Source organism: Lynx rufus, unplaced genomic scaffold, assembly GCF_022079265.1.
Source record: "Lynx rufus isolate CCGP_SWC_20201006 ecotype Redwood Valley unplaced genomic scaffold, mLynRuf1.p SCAF_15, whole genome shotgun sequence".
Taxonomy (NCBI): domain Eukaryota; kingdom Metazoa; phylum Chordata; class Mammalia; order Carnivora; family Felidae; genus Lynx; species Lynx rufus.
This window is the reverse complement of record NW_025814829.1, coordinates 54,340,863-54,361,650: the sequence shown is the minus strand read 5'-3', so window position 1 is coordinate 54,361,650 and position 20,788 is coordinate 54,340,863. Positions and strand designations below refer to the sequence as shown.

At 38.4% G+C, this 20,788-nt stretch overlaps 1 protein-coding gene across 2 annotated transcripts in view; it reads right to left on the bottom strand.

The window, feature by feature from the left end:
- The window catches only part of FMN2 (formin 2), a 393,006-nt gene that overhangs the window by 179,986 nt on the left and 192,232 nt on the right, over nt 1–20,788 (bottom strand). For both annotated transcript variants that reach the window (XM_047076425.1, XM_047076426.1), the window contains one exon: nt 20,298–20,385. In XM_047076425.1, the coding sequence (XP_046932381.1) occupies nt 20,298–20,385 (88 nt within the window). The remainder of the gene's footprint in view (nt 1–20,297; nt 20,386–20,788) is intronic.

Genomic DNA, 20,788 nt, shown 5'->3' with positions numbered 1-20,788 from the left:
CAGTGAAGCAATTTTAAAGATTTTTTTTTGGTTTTGCTTGGCTTAGTTAAAATCAAACATAACCAAAATTTTTTTTAAAAACTAACATTTTTTCATAGAGTAAGATATTTGGCACCATATTCACCTAAACTTCACACTTGATAAGAATATGAAATGATAATGTAACATTTCCATTGTTCACACATCCAACCACCATACATGTTTGAGCACGTGGGCTTGTCCCACACATACATTCCCACACTGTGGGGAACTTGTCAGAAGACATGTTGCCACAAATTTTTAACATACACATGAAACACACAAATTCTTTTTTTTTTTTTAATTTTTTTTTAACGTTTATTTATTTTTGGGACAGAGAGAGACAGCATGAACGGGGGAGGGGCAGAGAGACAGGGAGACACAGAATCAGAAGCAGGCTCCAGGCTCTGAGCCATCAGCCCAGAGCCCGACGCGGGGCTCGAACTCACGGACCGCGAGATCGTGACCTGAGCCGAAGTCGGACGCTCAACCGACTGAGCCACCCAGGCGCCCGAAACACACAAATTCTTGAATAATATTTCAAGGAATTCTGGATTATCTAAGGACCATAATAAATTTAACAACAAATACATCAATAGCATTCTTTTAAAGATTCCAAATTAAAACAGTGACACTCCATTCCTTTTCCATTTGTAAGACTTCTAAATTTTGCTATGGCCCCTTCCATTCAAATCCCTGGTTAATATATTAACATATTTATTGAGAAGTTCTAATTTACCCAAATAATTACTCGTGATTTTTTCTAAAATTTCTTGAAACCTTAAACCTCAGTGCTTTGGATTCACACAAACCTGGATTAAAAACTTGGATATGTGGGGGCGCCTGGGTGGCTCAGTTGGTTAAGTGTCTGACTCTCACAGTTCATGAGTTCGAGCCCCGTGTCAGCCTCTGTGCTGACCGCTCAAAGCCTGGAGCCTGCTTCGGATTTTGTGTCTCCGTCTCTCTGCCCCTCTCCCGCGTGCACTTTGTCTCTCTCTCTCTCTCTCGAAAATAAACATTAAAAAAAAATTTTTTAAAAAAACAACATGGATCTGTGACTAGGTAGTGTGTGTCCCTTGGGAGATCCTTGATAAGTTGAGTCTCAGTTTATTCACATGTGAAATGGGTATATAATGATGTTAACACCTCCCTCAAATGGTTATTGTCAAGATAAGAGGTGGATCACAGTCCTTGCCATAGTGGGCACCCAAAAATGGAAGACTCTTAGCTCTCTCTAAATGTCTGAATATCATATATACCTTTATACATACAATTGCTCTTATACAACAATATAAATTAGAAAATGAAGATATGTATTTTATATTATTGTTTGGACCTTAAAAATAAAAGAAAGGCATCACATCAGAACCCCAATTGTACATCCAGTTGGGCTAACTCTCAGATGTGTGAGAGGCTGAGTGCAAGTATGTGAAGATGTACTTAAAGACCAGTGGGGACAGGGGTTATTTCCAAACCAGCAGGCAGTGTATAAAATACTCTATGGTCAAGAAATGCACAGAAGTTAATACTATCTGTGAGGTAGTCTTAAAAATGACATTGAGTGACATCATGACATGTTTACTGCTTGTCACTTATAAACAAATTGCCAATTAAACAGTGTGACATTGAAAGGGAACCATTTAACTATAAATAAAAATATATTCACTTCACAAACATACTTTCAGATATCAGCAACTGATTAAATAATTATAAAATATTTGTATTTATCTGCAAAGTAAATAGCATCTTCCTGAAAACATCATTTACTCATTTATGGAATAAATATCCATAGTGTTCTAACTCCAGGACAGGTAGCCTTCTCAGCCCTGGGGACCTGGTGGTGGTAAACCTCAGACACACTTCCTGCCCTTATAGGGTGTGCATTAGCAATTAAATTGATATGTGCCTTAGAAGGGAAGAAAATTGCTTTTTTATAATATCCTATTAATTTAGAATACATAGCCATTTATACTACCTTCTCTTTTCAGGCAGTTTAACCTGGTAGGGATTTGTTGTAAGGTACAGACAATAAAATGCCAGAATTCTACAGATTTTTGTACTTAGGCTACATAAAGAAAGGCTTTCCTGCTGGAAAAAAAAAAAAAAACAAAAAACAAATCTGATACCCAATCCACCACTGGTACCTCTCAAGCATACTTGCTTATACAAAGTTAATGACATGAGTTACTGATTAAGTCAGTAGGCTTCATACACCTATGGGCCTTGTTTATAAGAGCCACACAAGTTAAATTGTTAGAGAGCAAATGCATTTTGTTTGACTCAGTATGTCGCCTTCTTGTCTAGGCAGGGGGAAAAACGGATACCAACACTGTAATCCTTTTGGAATAAAATCTTTAAATGCAAACATGATTGCCATTGTAGACTGTTTAATCTAGTGATATTGTATTTCATTTCTGTTTTTGAAGAGGTTTGTTGATTTGACCATACTGGGTACAACTCAAGGCTTATCTCAACTGTTTAGATAAGATTTATTTGACTTTGGCAGGTGACAAAATCTAGGGTGTGGAATAAAAAAGAAAGAAAGAAAGAAAGACTAGCATATTCCCAGATAGTGTTTATTTTAAGCACAGTGTATAGATGAGCATACATAGTTTCAAACAACGCACTGTACTTTGTGTAAAAGATCCACTGTCTATCGAATGTTTTCCGTAAACCAGCACTGCAAAATGTCCTTTATTGGGCATAACGGACTTCACCTTCTTGCTTAGGTAAACATTTATGCTCTTGTAAAATAGAGCTTAGTGAGTCTCCCTGGAAATAGGACCCTAACTCTGTCCACATTTTGCCACTGTTTCCTAACACATACTGTAAAGGGGGAGCACTGTTAAGTTTTATTTTGAATGCATGCATATACATTGCTCCAAAAGTACACAAGCTATCAGAAACTTAAAATGCCTTGCGCCAAAATAACTTTCACACAGATAACAGTCATACTTTTTTCAGGGTAATTCTTCACAAACATGTCTGATTTCAAAAGGAACCCCGAAGAGAAAGCCTGAACTTACAAACATAAAGATTATAATTGTGGTTTAAAAATCATTTTTAAAGAAATTTACTTAAACATGCACTTACATAGCTTCCTCAGTAAATATTAACATTTATATATTGGCAGGCATGTTGAGGAAGGAAAAGAAACCAAGAAGTTTAGCCACTGAAAATTAAAGATCTATCAAAAAATAAAGAAAACTTAGTTGTGAACATATACGACTGAGAATATGAGAGCTTGCATACCAAGACATGACATGTTACGGTAATTCCTTTCATTGTACCACAGAGATGACTTTGACTAACAACTTGTCTCATGACTATTTTGCCAAAAAACTTGAGAAAAAAACATCTAAAGAATACACATGATACTTAAGTTCCCTTAAGAATCATTTTGTGGTTTACTTAGTTCAACATGCAGTTAATACGTGCAAAAATGTAATGTACTAGTTTATGTGTGTGTTCAGTCATTTCTGCCATTTGTTCAGTTAATGAAAGTTTTTCTTTCTTCCCTCTTGATGTGTGTGTGTGTGTGTGTGTGTGTGTGTGTGTGTGTATTAGTGTAATCTTTCATTGCTGGGAATGAGAGATCAGTTAAATATGGGGAGGAGTTCCAAATATTCTGATTACTCTGATGTGCTTTTAATGAATAAAAGTTGCTTCTCAGTAAAACAGAAACTTTTCAAATGGAACTACCTCCGTTCTAATTCATCCCCTTAGACTTTTGAGCCTTAATTAAACTTTAGTAGTTGTCTGGTGAATGGAAAGGCCACTGTTGGAGGAATTTTCCTCCTTCTATCTGCTATTCTGTCATCATACTGCCCACTCCCTAGGGTTCAGAAATGACCACCAGATGCTCAGCATCCTGCCTTGACAAAGGGGACTATTTGTCCCCCCTTCTTCTTCATTATTTTATTTTTTCAGTTTTCATGTTTTCTTTTTTTTTTTAATATAATTTACTGTCAAATTGGCTTACATACAACACCCAGTGCTCATCCCAACAAGTGCCCTCCTCAATGCCCATCATCCATTTTTCCCCTCTCCCCCATCCCCCATTCCCCATCAACCGCCTTCATTATTTTTTTAATTTGTTTTTAATGTGTATTCACCTTTGAGACAGAGAGACACAGAGGGTGAGCAGGGGAGGGGCAGAGAGAGAGGGAGACAGAATCCAAAGCAGGCTCCAGGCTCTGAGCTGTCAGCGCAGAGCCCAATGCAGGGCTCGAACTCACGAACCGCGAGATCATGACCTGAACCGAAGTTGGAGCCACCCAGACGCCCATCCTTCATTATTTTATTTATTTTTTAATATAATTTATGCTTCATTATTTTAGAATGTAATTTTTTTTAACGTTTATTTATTTTTGAGACAGAGACAGAGCATGAACGGGGGAGAGGCAGAAAGACAGGGAGACACAGAATGGGAAGCAGGCTCCAGGCTCTGAGCCATCAGCCCAGAGCCTGACGCGGGGCTCGAACTCACGGACCGTGAGATCGTGACCTGAGCTGAAGTCGGACGCGCAACCGACTGAGCCACCCAGGCGCCCCTATGCTTCATTATTTTAAATATCCAGTGACTTCTAGCACTTCTGCAACTACGATGCCTCCCAAATTTGGGTTTGAGTAAGATGCATGTATCCTTTTCTTCTCATGGTTTATTAAGAAATTATTTAATTAAAGAAGGCTATTTTTATGACCAGAGCTTCCTGACATCCCTTGATGACTGGCAATATGCACAAATAGTAAAACAGAGGGTGAGCGTTACTATTTAGAAAAGCTTTCAATGGAGTCCACTGGCTTTGACTGACCAAGAGAACATTTTTCCACCATCACAAAAATCTGCTAATATATTTTCCTTAAGTATTCCTATACATAAATAATCCCATAAAACCTTCAACCATTAAAACAATGCAGACTTCAAATTTCACAATTCCCACACACAAAGCTTCTTTTGTATTTTTGTCTCTTCCTTGCTTTCAAGGTGTATAGAGCCCATCTGAACGTATCTGCGTAGGGGAAATGGTTGCTGGTGGCTAAAACACTTTGCCAAAATACTTGAAAATACTCTCAGCTGAAATCATGAACCTTCTTGTTCAAGAAAAACAATTTCCTATTCCTCGAATTCCCGGAGAATATCACACCTCCTCCTCTCTTCTAAGTGAGGAAATTGGAGAGTAGGTGTATTCATCCTCACTGGCCAGGCTGCCACAAAGGAAAACTCATCCTGTCTTGCAGGATTCCTTTCTGGCACAGAACAAAAGAGTTAGAGATTGAGACTGAAAGTTAACTCCCCAGACTACATCATATTTCAACAATTTAAGCCTTTTACTAAGTATTCTGAAATTACTACTCGAGGGCATATCGCAGATGCTAGAAAACTGATGTCATTTCCTTGTGACACCCAGACCTTTTGCTACGTGCAGCTGATGACGGGAAGATTTCATTCCAGAGATGATGGCTGAGATAAGGTCGACTGACCCTCTGATGCTAGTTTCCACTCTTCCGCTGCACTGACTCCAGGACCCCCAAATGTCTCTCTGCATAGTTGCAAGTTACGCTTAAAACAGGGCACTGAACAACCAACATGAGCACACACATATTGTAACTGGAATTCACTTCAAAACATAGCAGAGCCTGTTAGAATTTAAATGAATATTTGGGTTTCATTTAAGTGAACCCATACTCCTAAATTTGTGTTTTCTGCCAAACATCTAAGTCATCCAAATGCCTTAACTCAGTTAAATAAGGTAATGTTAGCAGATCCATGTATTTAATGTTGAGTGAAATGTAACCTTTTTTTTTAATGTGTGAAAAGTTTATTGATACGGCTTTGAAATTCCAAACTGCAAATAACTGTAAGGAAACTACTATTTGTTGAATATTTTTTATTATTTAAAATTTACATCCAAATTAGCATACAGTGAAGCAATGATTTCAGGAGTAGATTCCTTGATGCCCCTGACCCATTTAGCCCATCCCCCCCTCCCTCAACCCCTCCAGTAACCCTCAGTTTGTTCTCCATATTTATGAGTCTCTTCTGTTTTGTCCGCCTCCCTGTTTTTACATTATTTTTGTTTCCCTTCCCTTATGTTCATCTGTTTTGTCTCTTAAAGTCCTCATATGAGTGAAGTCATATTTTTTTAATGTTTATTTATGTTTGAGAGACAGAGACACAGAGTGTGATCAGGGGAGGGGCAGAGAGAGAGGGAGACACAGGATCTGAAGCAGGCTCCAGGCTGTGAGCTGTCAGCACAGAGCCTGACGCGGGGCTCGAACCCACGAACTGTGAGATCATGGCCTGAGCCGAAGTTGGACGCTTAATCGACTGAGCCACCCAGGTGCCCCTAGTTTTGGTGTAGTATTAAGAATAATGTCCACCAGGGGCACCTGGGTGGCTCAGCCCATTAAGCATTGGACTCTTGATTTTGGCTCGGGTCATAATCTCACAGTTCCTGAGTTTGAGCCTTGCACTGGGCTCTGTGCAGTTAGCACGAAGGCTGCTTGGGATTCTCTCTCTCTTCCTCAAGCTCTCTGACCCTCCCCCACTCACATCATTCATTCATTCATTCTCTCTCTCTCTCTCTCAATAATAAGTAAACTTTAAAACAAAAGAATAATAGCCACCATAATCTGAAAGACTAATACCTCTTTCCAGCTGCACTATCTGTGTGAAGACAGATTTTCTTCATACATTTCAACCAAAACAACATATAGCAACTGAATAAATGCAAAGGCAGATAGGAGAATCTGGCTGTCTATCAAACTGGACCATGAAGCGATTTTCAAAAGTGTAAAACAATTTTTATTGAGGCATAATATTTATGAAACACGTTTCCATTCTCCATTAATTAAAACTTTTTAAAGGAAGAAATACATGACATAAATGCATCAAAATATAGCAGTCTAAAAGCATGGAAGCTATCAGGTCTAAAACAGATTGATTGTAAAATTTTGAATTTTCAAATGAAAAATGCTAAGAATGAAATTTCTTTCCAAAGGAAATAATTAATATCAACATGGAGATCATAAATTACTCAATTCGTATTCCCTTAAATGGCTGTTATCACAAATTTTCAACGTTATCCAATAGTCCACTAAAGAGTAATCAAATTTGTTTGTATTTAATGACTAATATTTTGTCTAGGGACAAATATTTCAAATGTATCTTCACAGGAGTGTTAGCAAATCAAGAAAGCTGTTCCTGTTTATGTTCCTCTTTATGGAAGAATAATTACTAGAGCCAACTGCTCAGTAGAAATAATGTAAAAACACAATCTGATTGCAAAACAACTTCCAATTATCTACTGCATAAGTCCATTTTCTTGGTGAACAAAATTTGATGCACAAATGAGGGAAAACAAAGAGAGCTTGGGCATTCTGCCCCATTTCCAGACAGAACCAATAAAAATATATAATATGCTCAACATAAATATATTTCTCTTTGCTCTTCATTCTCCACTTGATCTGATTCCTAGCCCATCTAGAATACTCTAAGCAATGTCACATTAGATTCAAGTAGGATATAATCCTTAAGGTTTGTGAAAACTCACTTATTTTCAGTAAACTGAGTAGCTCAGTATAGCCAATGCCTTGAGGACCATGATGGCAAATGATGTCTAGTTTGGAGAAGCAACATAAACACTGATGCCTGCCTCAGAAAATTCTTGCATCTTCCATCAACAATGCTAATTGCTCATTTTCCTTCTGCTGAGGTGAAACTAGGTGTTAATGATTTCAGTTAAGTCACCTGAAGTACAAGTTTATACAACCCCCAAGGTGAGTTCAAAGTTTTCTCTTGTCAGTCTCACCAGGACCCATGATCCATTGAGTCCCCTCCCATTATTTTGTCCCTTACATGCCTCCTTTATGTCCTAACACACACTTTAAACCATAGACCATTATTTATACCCACCCTACATGCATATGCCCTTTAACTCCTGCCTCCCCCGAGGTGTCTCAGTAAAATGGCAAAACCTCAACATTTGTTAAAACCACTCTTAACACACTGTACATGAGCACGCCTCACAGAAGAATATGACTGCCAGAAACATGAACCATCCTTAAATTTATGGCCACTAACCTCAAATGGGTCCTTTACTCTTATCTTGTGGTCATACTATAATTTCCTACTCTGCCACTCTGGTAAAGAACCCTCTCCATTCTCCTCAAACCTCCAACACCACCTTCAACCTTCTGGTTCTCAGTTGATGACCTTGCTCTTCTCTGAACAAATAAAAACAGTTAAGAAAGAACTCCCAGAAGCCCTAAAACTATGAGCCTCAATGAATCTGTGCTGGGTACTCTTCCCCTTCTGGTCTTCCTATGGATGATCTGTCATTGTCCAACTAAAGCCAACCCTTGTACTTGGCACTGGTTGCCTTCCTCCCCCTCCTCAGGGGCATCAGTCTAGCAGTGACCACTGTCTCCTATACATTCATTTCTTCCATTCCCAAAGGACCATTCACATGACTAACAAACATGTTATACTTTCTCTCAAGTCATCAAAGACTCTAATACAAGCCTTCTCCAAATCGCTCTCTTTCCATCCTCTCATAAAAGGAAGGCTCTGGCCTCCACCACTTTGCCCACCTGTTGTCGAGATCCCCAACAACCACTACTCAATTTGGTCTATCAGCAACATCTGACAGAGTTCTCTTTTCCTTTGCTTGGTTTCAAGACAAAACACTCTCTTGGTCTTCCGTCTACCTCAACTGGCAATTTCTTCTCGGTATTTGTTGGTTCCTCCTCCTCTCTCTGCATCCTCTTACTGCTGAACTCCAAGGCTCATACTTGGATTTCCATTCTACTCCACCTACACTTACATCCATCATTAAGATGCTAATGAATCGTATGCTGTGTCGCCAGTCCAAAATTCTCTAAATCTGAACTTACGATGCTAAATGTACAACACCTCTACTCACATGTCTAACAGGAATCTTAAACATGGCATGTCTCAAGTGGAACTCCTGATCTTCCCTTCTCAAACTACCCTTTCTGCAATTTTCCTCATCTCAGAAAACAGCAAATAAATCCTTGTATTAACTAAGGCCAAAAATCCTAGAGTCCTCACTCTTTCTCAGAGTCTACATCTAATCCATAAGCAAATCCTGTTACCTCTACCTTCAAAAAATATTCTGAATCTGACTACATCTCACACCTCTACTGTCATTACTCGGGAACGAGTCACCATTGTCTTGCATCTGAATTACTATTATAGCTTTCTTCTGGTCCTCCTGCCAAACCCCCTTGACTTCTCCCTGCCTCGTGCCCCCCATTATTTACCAAGGACATCTCAAACTTCTCTCCCCCTTGATCACTCTCTCTAGGATCACCCAGCAACTTGCTGATCCTTTAGTGTTCCAGGTTATTAGCACCACAAGATTGTCACACTTGACTGCTTCTTCTTGCAACAAGCTCTTCCCTATGATTTGTATGGGGTTCTTTTTCTTGCACCCTTCAGATTTCAAGTCCTCACTGAGGCTCTCCCTGACTTCTCCCTTGCCTTCCACTCTGTGCTCTTTCCATTCCCTGCTTTTGTTTATTTCCTCAATGGCACGTATCACCATTTGACATACCATACATTTTGCTTTATATATTTATAAATTGTTTTCTTCCCTAATGGAATTCAAGTTCCACACAGCCATTTGTTGTTTTGGCTTTTTTGGTCTCATTTTTGTATCCCAGTGCCAGGAATGGAGCTTGGCACAAACTAAATACTCAGTAAATATCTGAGTAAGTGAATGATTAAATATGGGAAGAAATAAGGAAAGGAAGGCAAACAGAAATAGTAGGAATGAATGAATCAAGATCCCCCTGATATAACTGTCAATGCTGAGATCTTTATGGTAAGAACCAATGGTTATAACAGCATAATTGGCCACTCTAATACACTTAGCACTTATGTGAAAATATGTTGCTAAGGTGATTATAGTCTCCGAATGCATTCTTCTCTTTATCCCTTTAATTGGTACAGAAGTTGGGCATATAGACACACGCTCCACTCGGCAGCTTTCTCTAGCAAAGCACATCTGAGTATCACCTAAAGCACAGAACAGAAGACCGGACAGGAAGTGATAACAGAAGGAATTTTAAAGCAAATCCTACAGGATCCATTAAGTAACTTCTTTGCATCCTTCATGACAGTCTTTTTCTGTGTTCCTTGATTCTACCTTCCCTCCCTCCACTCCCCCTACAAACACACGCAATAAGAATGTGTGCTCTAGCTGTATGACACTACATTAGAGTGCTGTAAATAGCAATGATAGTTGCTAGCCAGTAGACTGGTTTTGTAGTTATGAACCATGGAGGGAAAAAAAAAAAAATCATGTGCCATTTTCTCCAGCTTAAGTCACCGATACAATTACTAACACTTGAGACTTCTTAGGAAGTACGGCACAGGGCTTCAGAGCACAGACTTTGCAACCAGACCACCTATGATTAAACCACAGTCCCCCCCCACACACACACACACCTGCTGCTTAACTTTCTTTTGCCTCTCTGCCTCAGTTTTTTGGCCCTGAGATGGGGATAGTAACACCACCTACCTCATAGAGTCATTGCAAACCCTACAGCAATGACTTTGCATGCTAGCTATTATTATCAGCAATTGTACATCCCAAAACTTAGAATCGTAAATTTTAGAATTAAAAGAAAATTGGCAGATAATCTATTTAAACATCATGTTCAATTTAGAATTCTCTTCACAACAATTTAATTCATAAGGACTTCATACTGTTCAGTAACAACAACAGACAAGCATCCTCCTAAATTCCACCATTTACACCATTTACTTGAAGGAGGCTGGGATTATTCCACAGTGGCTCAAGCAAGGAGAAATCATGGCTTTACAATCTATCATGGAAGTGACAAAGTCCATATGGGGAATTCCGAGTTGTTTTCCATTGCAAGCCCTCCTGTACTATTTGATTTCTTGATCACATGTAAATAATAATTGTTTGCAACTGTTTAATAAATTTTATAGCATATTCAGAAGTATTTGGATGAAAACTGCTTCTAGGGAAGTAGTATTCTTGTATTCATGTTTGATTGTGAGGAGGGAGGTAAGATAGTCATCAGCATGAAATATCATTACTGTAGTCATGCTCAAAGACAACAGCACATTACATAACTTTTTAAACCATTTTACCCAATGTCTCAGCACACAGCGCTTACAAGGAATAACCATGAGTTTATTGCTAGAATGTACCCAGTAGGAATAGGACACAGGTAGCTCCTAAGGGAAATATGGAAAGTGCCAATCACTCTTTACTTTCCTCATCTCTAGTACTCTCAGATGCTCAGTTCATCTGAGAGGATAAAGACCAGAACGCATCTTAAGGATGGCCGCTTTGGGGTGCTGAAAAAGCACGTGTCAAAACACATAGAATTTTAAATAAGTCAATTTTAAAGTACACACGGGATTCCAGTTATCAAAAGGGGGTTTCCCTTTCCCCAAATAATAGTCCAAATCCCCACCCCTCTCAAGGACCGTGCAAACGGAATATTTTTGCAAAAACTGCACCTTTAACACACAGTGGGCCAAGGGTCAAAGTTGGTGTGATTAATTATGCACTCAGCGTCTGTGCTCAAATTTGGGCTCCACCTCCACGCACCCCCCATGTGGTCCTGGGCAATTCCTTTAACAATCACCCGATGATTGTGAAGAGCAGATGGAGCATTATACGGGCAAACATCCTGAGCTGAGCTGCGGTGGGCTATATCTGCAGGCTTCGTGGAGCTTATGTGGGAGGGAGGGTTGGGAGGTGGTGGAGGGGGGCAGAAAAAACAAACACACAAACACCAATACATAATCAAATACTAAGCGCAATGAAGGAAAAGAACACCCACATCAAAGCTCACAGTTTCAGAACAGCCTCAAGGATTGTGTTTCTCCTTCCCATAAAAGCATAATCAAAAAGCCCAATTGTGGAACAATGTCATAAAAAATATAAGCTAAGTACAACCCAGGTTTTTTCTGAGGCTGTAATAAAAACTTATAATTCATTTTCCCTTGATTTAATAATCTATGTGTGACTTAAAATGATTTAGGAGGTCTTTCTTTTTATAACAAACTCTAGGTAATGAATTTTTAAAACATATTCTTATATTAAATTTCTAAAAGTAGGTTTTAATGAAAGTGGACCTATCTCGCATGTATTTTTCTCTGCGACAAGGCTACAATTGATGAAAAGGTTACACAGCTCACTGGATGGAGCCCACTTTCTTCTCAAATTTCTAATTCTAATTGACTTTACATTTCAATGAAAACCATTCACTAAACTTCCCAGTAGCATTTACTAGATTTTTAATGTCCCAATAAATATAATAAACAGGACTTAAAACTCTATATCCTATGTGAGGAAAACACTTAAAATAAAGGTAAAAAAGGGGGCATGAAGCAATTTCTAAGTGAGCCTTGTAAACTTGAGTTTCACAAAGAAGCCAGACACTGGAAAACCTGCCAGGAGAAAAAAACAAAATTGCCCATACTGAACCCAGGTTTTGAGACTATTACAAAAATAAATAAATGATTATGGATGAACTTTCTTCTGGTAATTAACAGACAAGTGAAAAAGCTTGTGTCTCAAAGAATGAAATCAGAAACTCTACTAAACAGACCAGGAGTTTGTAATCTACAACTCATTTGGTAGAAAATTTCCTAAAAAAAACGGTATTCAGTGGCAGCCCGAAAGGGTGAAAAAGCTGCTATGTGTGTAGGCTATCAAAATACACGGGAAGAGTTACCATCAGTTCTCATAGTTAAGAAAGGGTATCTCTAGGTTTTAAAGAAGTGTTTTTATACTTTACATTCATAGCTAGAAACCAGTGTAACCGTCAGTTAAGTAATATGTCAAAGCAAGAAACAGAAGCATCTGTCTGTGTCTCCACTTAAGATTCTACTCCTGCTTCTTACCAAAACTCACTGTAGCAACCAAGTCAAACTGCCTTCCCCTGCTACCCTCACAAGCCACCCACAGCCAACAGTGGTCCATGAGGAATATGGTTGACACGCTGCACAGAGACAATGATTTAGAAATCACACAGCTAGGGGAGACCCCAGCCTTTTAAATTTCCAAAACAAATTGCTCTCCTTGCAGACAAAGTACAGTCCAAGGATGTGTCCATGCTCACCTTCTAGGAGCTGCTAATATAAATAATTCTCATATTTATCTCCATCCAGAAAACAGAAATGGACACAGCTCAGTACTAATATTCAACATTTTAGTAATACTGATGGAAAACCCAAGCTCCAGAAGAATCAAGTCTGCGTTAGTTATGCACCCCTTGAACTTAGACTCCCACTCCTCCTCTGTCATCTTGCTCTCAAAGGTCATCAGGTGCAGCTTCTGTATTCCACTACCTCTGTTGTCTCATGGTAAAGGCTTGTAGCAGAACATGTTCTCAATAACAGGAGAAGGAATAAAATCTCTAAGTTCTCCCTCCTCACTGGTTGGCCAGATTCTGAGTTCAAACATCTCCAAAGCCTATAAACGAACTCCTTTTCTAAGAAATGCAGAAAGGTGAGGACAGAATATTGACCATTTAAGGTGTGTGTGTTTACAGGAAATAATTCATTTAGTCACCCTTTCTAAAATGAGGAGACTGAGGTATAGAGATATGAGGAAAATCACCCTGGTTTACTCAGCTAACCAGTGGCAGCACTGGGATTCAAATCTGTCTTACCCAGAATCTTTACCAAATCTGTCAGGTGGTGCCGCTAACAAATATCACAGATTGAGTGGTTTAAAAAGGAATTAAGTTCTCCCAGTTCTGGAGGCTTGAACTGGTAAGGACCCTCTTCCTAGTTTTCGGAGACTGTGGCCTCGGTTCTTCTTCTTAAAGGATGTTAATCCCATCATGGGAACCACCCTCATGAGCTCACCTAACCTGATTATCTCCCAAAGGCCCCACTGTCAGTACAATCACACTGGGGATTAGGGCTTTGAACATATGAATTGGGGGCTGGGGGGAGAAATACATTCTGTCCCAAATAAAATCCAAGCAGCTCGGCCCTGGAATCATGCTCTTAATCAATGCTAGTCTACACGTGAAAGTAAAGGGAAAAACGCAGGGAAATACAGACACAAGGAATAAAGAAATATGCTTAGAGTGTGAGTACAAAATGAAAGCAAGGACTGAACTAGGGAGATAGAGCGTATTTCCCTATATACTCTCTGAGCATCAGTAAACTGGAAAGTTCCATGTTCTATGTGTCACAGGCTTTTTACAAGTAATCACAACCTGCTTTCATTCATCAATAAGTTCAGCCCGGGTTGTTTTTCTAGAGCAAATTTGTTTATCTTTGCTTGGTTCAATCATGAACAAGCAACTCCATTAATAATTCCCTCTAAAGTATTTTTCCTCCATTAATTCATAGCTGTGAAAAAAAAATCTGCTTCATTCTCTAAGGAAGAGACCCAATAAACAAACTGAGGAATATATATGAAATGACACTTAAAGGAATAAACAAAATTTGCTAAATATATTTTCTAGAACTTTAGTAACTCAAAAACAACTGAGGGCCCAAAGTGCTTTGGCCAGTTCCCTTTTTGCATATGGTGCATATTCTCATTTTATTAGGTAACACAGGTCCTCGTTCTGAAACAAGCTAATACACTGCAGAGGGCAGTGAAGTAGGAGGCGAAGGAACTGGACACCCATTCGGATCCTATTAAGGTGAAGCCCCAGGCAAGCTTAATCTAGAAGTCTCTATTCCCTCCATTGTATAATGAACAGTTATAACTCCCTTTTCTGGACCACTTTACACAGCTACAGGCTTACCTCATTTTATTGTACTTAGCTTTATTGACTTGGCAGATACTGCGTTTTTTTTAAAAGTTGAAGGTTTGTGGAAATGCTGCTAGGAGCAAGTACATTGGTGCCATTTTTCCAACAGCATTTGCTCGCTTTGTGTCACTGTGTCACATTTTGATAATTCTCACAATATTTCAAATTTTGCATTATTATTATATTCATTATGGTGATCTGTGCTCAGTGATTATAACCCACTGAAAACTCAGATGATGGGTTAGTATTTTTCAGCCATAAAGTATTTTTTAATTAAGATGTATACACGAGTTTTAAAAATAAAATACTACTGTGTACTGACTAGACTACACAATATAGTATAAACATAAATTTTATTTGCACTGGAAACCAAAACATTCATTTGATATAGCTTATTTCGATATTTGCCTTACAACAGTTATCAGGATAAGGCTTCTAACAACTCTGATCTCCTTTGAAGGACAATACAGAAGATCAAAAGAACAGCAACATGAAGCAGGTTCCAATAAGAAATCAGAAATTAACAGATAGACTTCACTGGAATTTAAAGCTAAAAGCATGTTATCGTCCTTGTAAGGTATCCTTAACTGCATTTTTAAAAGTGTTTGAAAAAGCAATCTTTAGGCTTAGAGACCAAAGAATAAAAATAAACATGATTTTATTTGCCAGGTGGTTTGCATAGTTATCTTATTTAATATCAAGACACATGATTTTGATAAACCAGATTTAAAGAGGATAGACATTTCAACAAGGACATAATTTAGTATTTGTTGCCCATGGGCTCATAATACTAGTTGGCTTTAGATAGCACAGATGTTAAAAGGAAGAAAAGAACGAGGGCTATTAATTAATACTTTGGGCTGCCCAATCCTGAAAGATTAGCAAAACTTATTTTCTAGGGGTGGGATGATTAAATACATCTTAGGTATCCCTTGCTACAGTATCTTTAATCTATTTTTTAAATAGGCAGGGTTTTTTAAGGTTTATTTTTGACAAAGAGAGAGGAAGACACAGAATCTGAAGCAGGCTCCAGGTTCCAAGCTGTCAGAACAGAGTCTGAACTGGGGCTCAAACTCACAAACCGCAAGATCATGACCTGAGCTGAAGTCAGAAGCTTAACTGAGTGAGCCACCCAGATGCCCCATCTTTAATCTATTTTAAAACATATATACTAAGGTGATGTAATGGTATATATGAGCCAGTTAAAGCTTCAACTTAAGGAGCAGTCACTTGTCTTTAACACCCATACCTCAGGGATGGTAGACCAGCACTACCTAAGAAAGGCCATACTTCAGAGTCAGTTATCACAAGCTCCTCATCTATCCCTATGCAGATCAGTAACTGAGGCTTTTCTAGTTAACATTCTAATATCTGAAATGGGCCTTCACTGGTGAAACTAAAAGAATATGAGACATGCAGGTTAGCTAAAATCTCTTAGACATGCTCTACTCCACCCTGCCCACAGACAGAGCATGAAAACTTAGTGGAGTAAGTCTATAGCCTGGATCTTTAAGGACGCTGCCTGAAGCTTAGTCTCTAAATGGTCTTGGGTCCAGACATTGGCTGAGTTAGATTTCTAGTTGCCAGGTACAGAATATAAGGCTAACAGATTCCTGCCTCTGTGAGGTGTTTGCATCAATCTGGAGCAAACCTTTCAGACAAAGTATTGATGAGAGTACCAAAAGGACAGACAGCTAGACAATCTCAGGTTTACAAAGCAGGCTTTCCACACTGTGAACTGAAGTTCCCTAGCCAATAAATAGTTGTTTTACAAATACATGTATATGAAGGAGAATTAGATCAGAAATTCATTTCCATTTGATCTGATAGTAGAGTTGCCCTACTCCTGATGTTCTTGAAAAATTTCCCATTTGTACCTGCTGCACAGGCAGTATTAGTCATAGCACCCCCTTGCACTCTCAAAGGTATCCAGGTTTGGATGGTAAATTATGTGGATATTCTGCCTCATAGTGAGACGGGGTGGGGTAAAACTGAGCCTTATGAAATTTGAAATTGCCCTGCAGCTACTGTTTCCCACTAAAATGGACCCGGAGCTGCGAATACCACACTGACTCCCAAAATATGGATGGAATGCTGTATAGAAACTTCAGTCTCTTTTAACAAAACTCAACTACAGAGCTGGAGGATACTCTCATAATACCAACTTCTGAAAATAATAGGCTAGATGATTTGAATCAATCCTCCCATGAGAACAAATTAAAATGCTGGATAAAATATATTTATAAAATTGTTTAAAAGCATCAAAAATCAGTCAAGATAGGAATTATCATGCTAAACAAGAGTATATAAGAAAATGAGCCAGTTCATAAAGTGCTTTAGCCCTATCCCAACAAATCTGCACTTTCTGTTGACAGCCTAATGGAGCCAAAAGCCAAATATCAAAGCTCAGGGTCCACCCAAAGCACAGATTCTAGACCCATCTGACAATAAACTGGGACTCCAAAGGAAACCAACTATGCAGTGGATAAGCAGTTAGCATTGCCTCAGGGGATCCCTTGAGCTTGATTTAAGGAAATCCTAAACCCATAGTGACCCTAAGGCCCTAGAAAAGAAAGGAAAATCCGTTCTAAAAAGTACATTCATCCTAGACTTTAAATTATTCTAAACCATTGGAGTGCTTTTGTTTTTTTTTTTTTCAGAGGTGGCACACCACAGTTTCACCCTTTCCACTGTAAAACTGTTGTAATTTACAGGATAGCTTAGAAGTTACCAGACACATTTACAACTGCATTAGAACAACTCAGGTCTTCACTGCAACATTTGTGTGCACATGTGGATGCACACACACACACACACACACACACACACACACACACAGTTAATCATTTGGGACTGTCTCACTTGTACTGCCATATTAGTAAACTTAGTCAAGAAACAGATCCCTTCTCTCCTCTCCACCCTTTGACTCTATTTAACACTGAGGACTCTATATGTGCCATTGTAGGAAAAAACCTACCTTTACCTCCCTTTGAGTCTGAGCAGGATGTGGTGCTTAGTGGATGTAGAGGCAAGACCACGATTAGATTTTTGGCACCCCTAATCTAAACCTTCCACATTAATTACTCTTACACAGCACTTTAAAAATAGAAGCATTACAAAGTAAGCTCAACTCTAACCTTTCCTAGAGTTTTGGTGAGGGAGAAGGGAAAGAGAGAAAATAATTCCTGCTGCTTTTTACAATATTACATATACTTTGTTTTCAAGATACCGATGCTGTTTGTAGAAAAAGGACAATCTTGAAGGAGCAGCTCATATGAATGAAAAGACCAGGACCAGCGAATGAAGAAGGCTGGGTACAAGTTCAGCCTGTTCCATTAACATGCTTTGTGACATTGAAAAAGAAACCTGACCACCAAACGATCTTAGTTTGCTCTTCTATAAGATGACACTGGAGGTCTGGATAAATTCTGTGGCTGCTTCTACAACCGAAATCAATGATGTTTATGCTTCTGTGGATTTCTCAGTGGAGGCATATCCTGATAGAAGTCAAGTTTATTCTAGAGGCCACAAGTGATTCACACATGTAAATCATGGTCCCAGACACCATACTGAGACAGAACAGGACTTTATTCACTGAAAGGCACACCACTTGCTTCTTCAGACTTAAATTCTAAGGCGGCTGTTTTTTTTTAGAAAACCATGTGCAGGGTTTCAAAGTGATTCAAGCAATCACTTCACATCCTAATAGGATAAAGTTTACGCATAATTCTGTGTGACCCTTCAACTACTGACGTTCATGCCATGTTATTGTTAGCGTTGCATGTTAAGCTAGCAAATTTTCAATGAACTCTCACTGGCGTTACCACAGACACAGATGTTAGGCGGACTCCTTTGTTCATAAGGTTCTCATTATTAACTCAACCCGGATTGAATATTTGACTGAAGGAAAGGACCATATCATTATTTTCAGATTTCATTCTATGACTTAACTGGGCTACATCTGCCAGCTTGAGAAACGCCAAGTACTTCTTGGCGCCAGCCTTGGTGTCCTGTTCTATGACTACTACCCCCAATGCTTCAGTTTGAGGAAGCCTCCTCACCATCAAAACAGTTTAATAAAAACTTAAATTATGATTAAGAGTTACTCATCAATTGACAGGGCATACCAGGCTTGTGCTATTTATGAATGATTCCACAAAATATTTTAAAGCTAACAAATAGAATCCGCATTCATAAAGGGGTAAGCTAGAAAGCCAGTTGAATGTTTCCATGATTTATAGAGTCTGTGTTCTACTTGAAGCCATATTTCTTTACTAGGTAAACTGGCATGCCATTGGATGAGTCAATCTGCTTTAAATCTATTCTAAGGCTCTGGACAGCTTATAGATCGTTCTGAATATAAATTTAATTCCTTTATTCACCTTGGGCAACATCTCTTAGCATAAATGTGATAGGAAGATATGGAATAGGAATGGCTGTTAATTATAGGGTAGGATTCAAATATTTAAAATATTGACACTAAAGCCACTTAGAAAATGTTAAAATCACCCTGACTCCAAACACAGAAAATATTTTATAAGCCTGGGTAAAGATATAAATTAAAACAACATAAAAGACATAACAAAAGGTCATGATATTACTGCTTCCATGTATATGGATCACTAACAATAGTATAAGTGGGCAAGAATCATTTGAAACCATCTTTGATGGTTATTAGAAAAAATAACTATGCATAGAAAAGCCCACGGGTTTACGTACAGTCATCCCAAATAATTGAAAGAAGAGGGACAGCTTTCCACCCTAAAAATTTATAAATAATAAATTTGCTTTAGCAATTCTTTCACCAACTCATCATATCTCAGAGGAAGACTAAGAGAACATGCCCCCTTGTCCTTCCAATGATTTATAGACATCTGTGACAAATGATCATTCAACCTCTTGAACACTTTTCAGTTTTAATTACTATACATGGCAATCCAGTCTACTGTTTGACATCTCTAATCATAAAAACATTCTTAAAACAACAATCAAAACAAGCATCCATGTAACTCCTACACTGGTTGAAGCCAACCTTTTAGAAAATTTATGTTAGCTCATCAAACACTTGAGATTCAAGTCTCAATATATTTCTCTCCCCAATACACTATCTCTAGCTATTTTCAATGGCTGAGACCTACCTCATTATTATCCTGTTTATCAGTCACTCTTTGAGAATGGCATCCAGAAGTAAATACCTCAGATAAAGTCTAATTAGTTACAGGGCACAGTGAGACCAGTATTTATGATGAATGAAAAATCAAATTTTATCAATGCATACTAAATATGTCACATGAGAATTAGGCTTTTAGCAAGATACAGAAACAACACAAAAGCCAAGGTATGAGTAGCCCTTCCAGAAACGATCATGGAAGAAAGATCGGTAGCATTCATACTAATCTCAATATAACTCTAAATACTCTAAATAACTTTACCACCAAATATCACATCCTTCTGCCCAAAAGCTGAATCTTTATTTGTATACTTACCATGTTGTATATCTTTCATATCTAAGTGAAGGCTAGACATTAATATTCCAACTGCTTGTGACCTTTTGTTGCTTAATAACTTGACCACCTGCTCAAAGAAAGGAAAAGAGGGAAATGTTAATTTGAACTCCAATGATACGCTTTACTACATGTTATTTTTAATCCTAAGTGAAAAACACGTAACTTAAAGTCATTACTTTACTACATTACTAAAGTATTCAAAACTGATTTGAACTTTTGTGTTTTATGACTTATACCTTCAAATCCACCATATTCACCCATAAGCCTCAACAGCATGCTGTTTACTAGTCTTTTAAGAATGTGATCTGTCAACAAGTAAAATTTCTAATAGTTTAGACGATTAGTTTCATCTCTGTGAAAAAACAATTACACATTTGATAATTTGCAGCCTGAGATTTGAAGTGTTCCTTTTGTACTGCCGGGCCTTGAAACACTGGTCAACAAGTGAAAGATAAAATCTATACACAGAA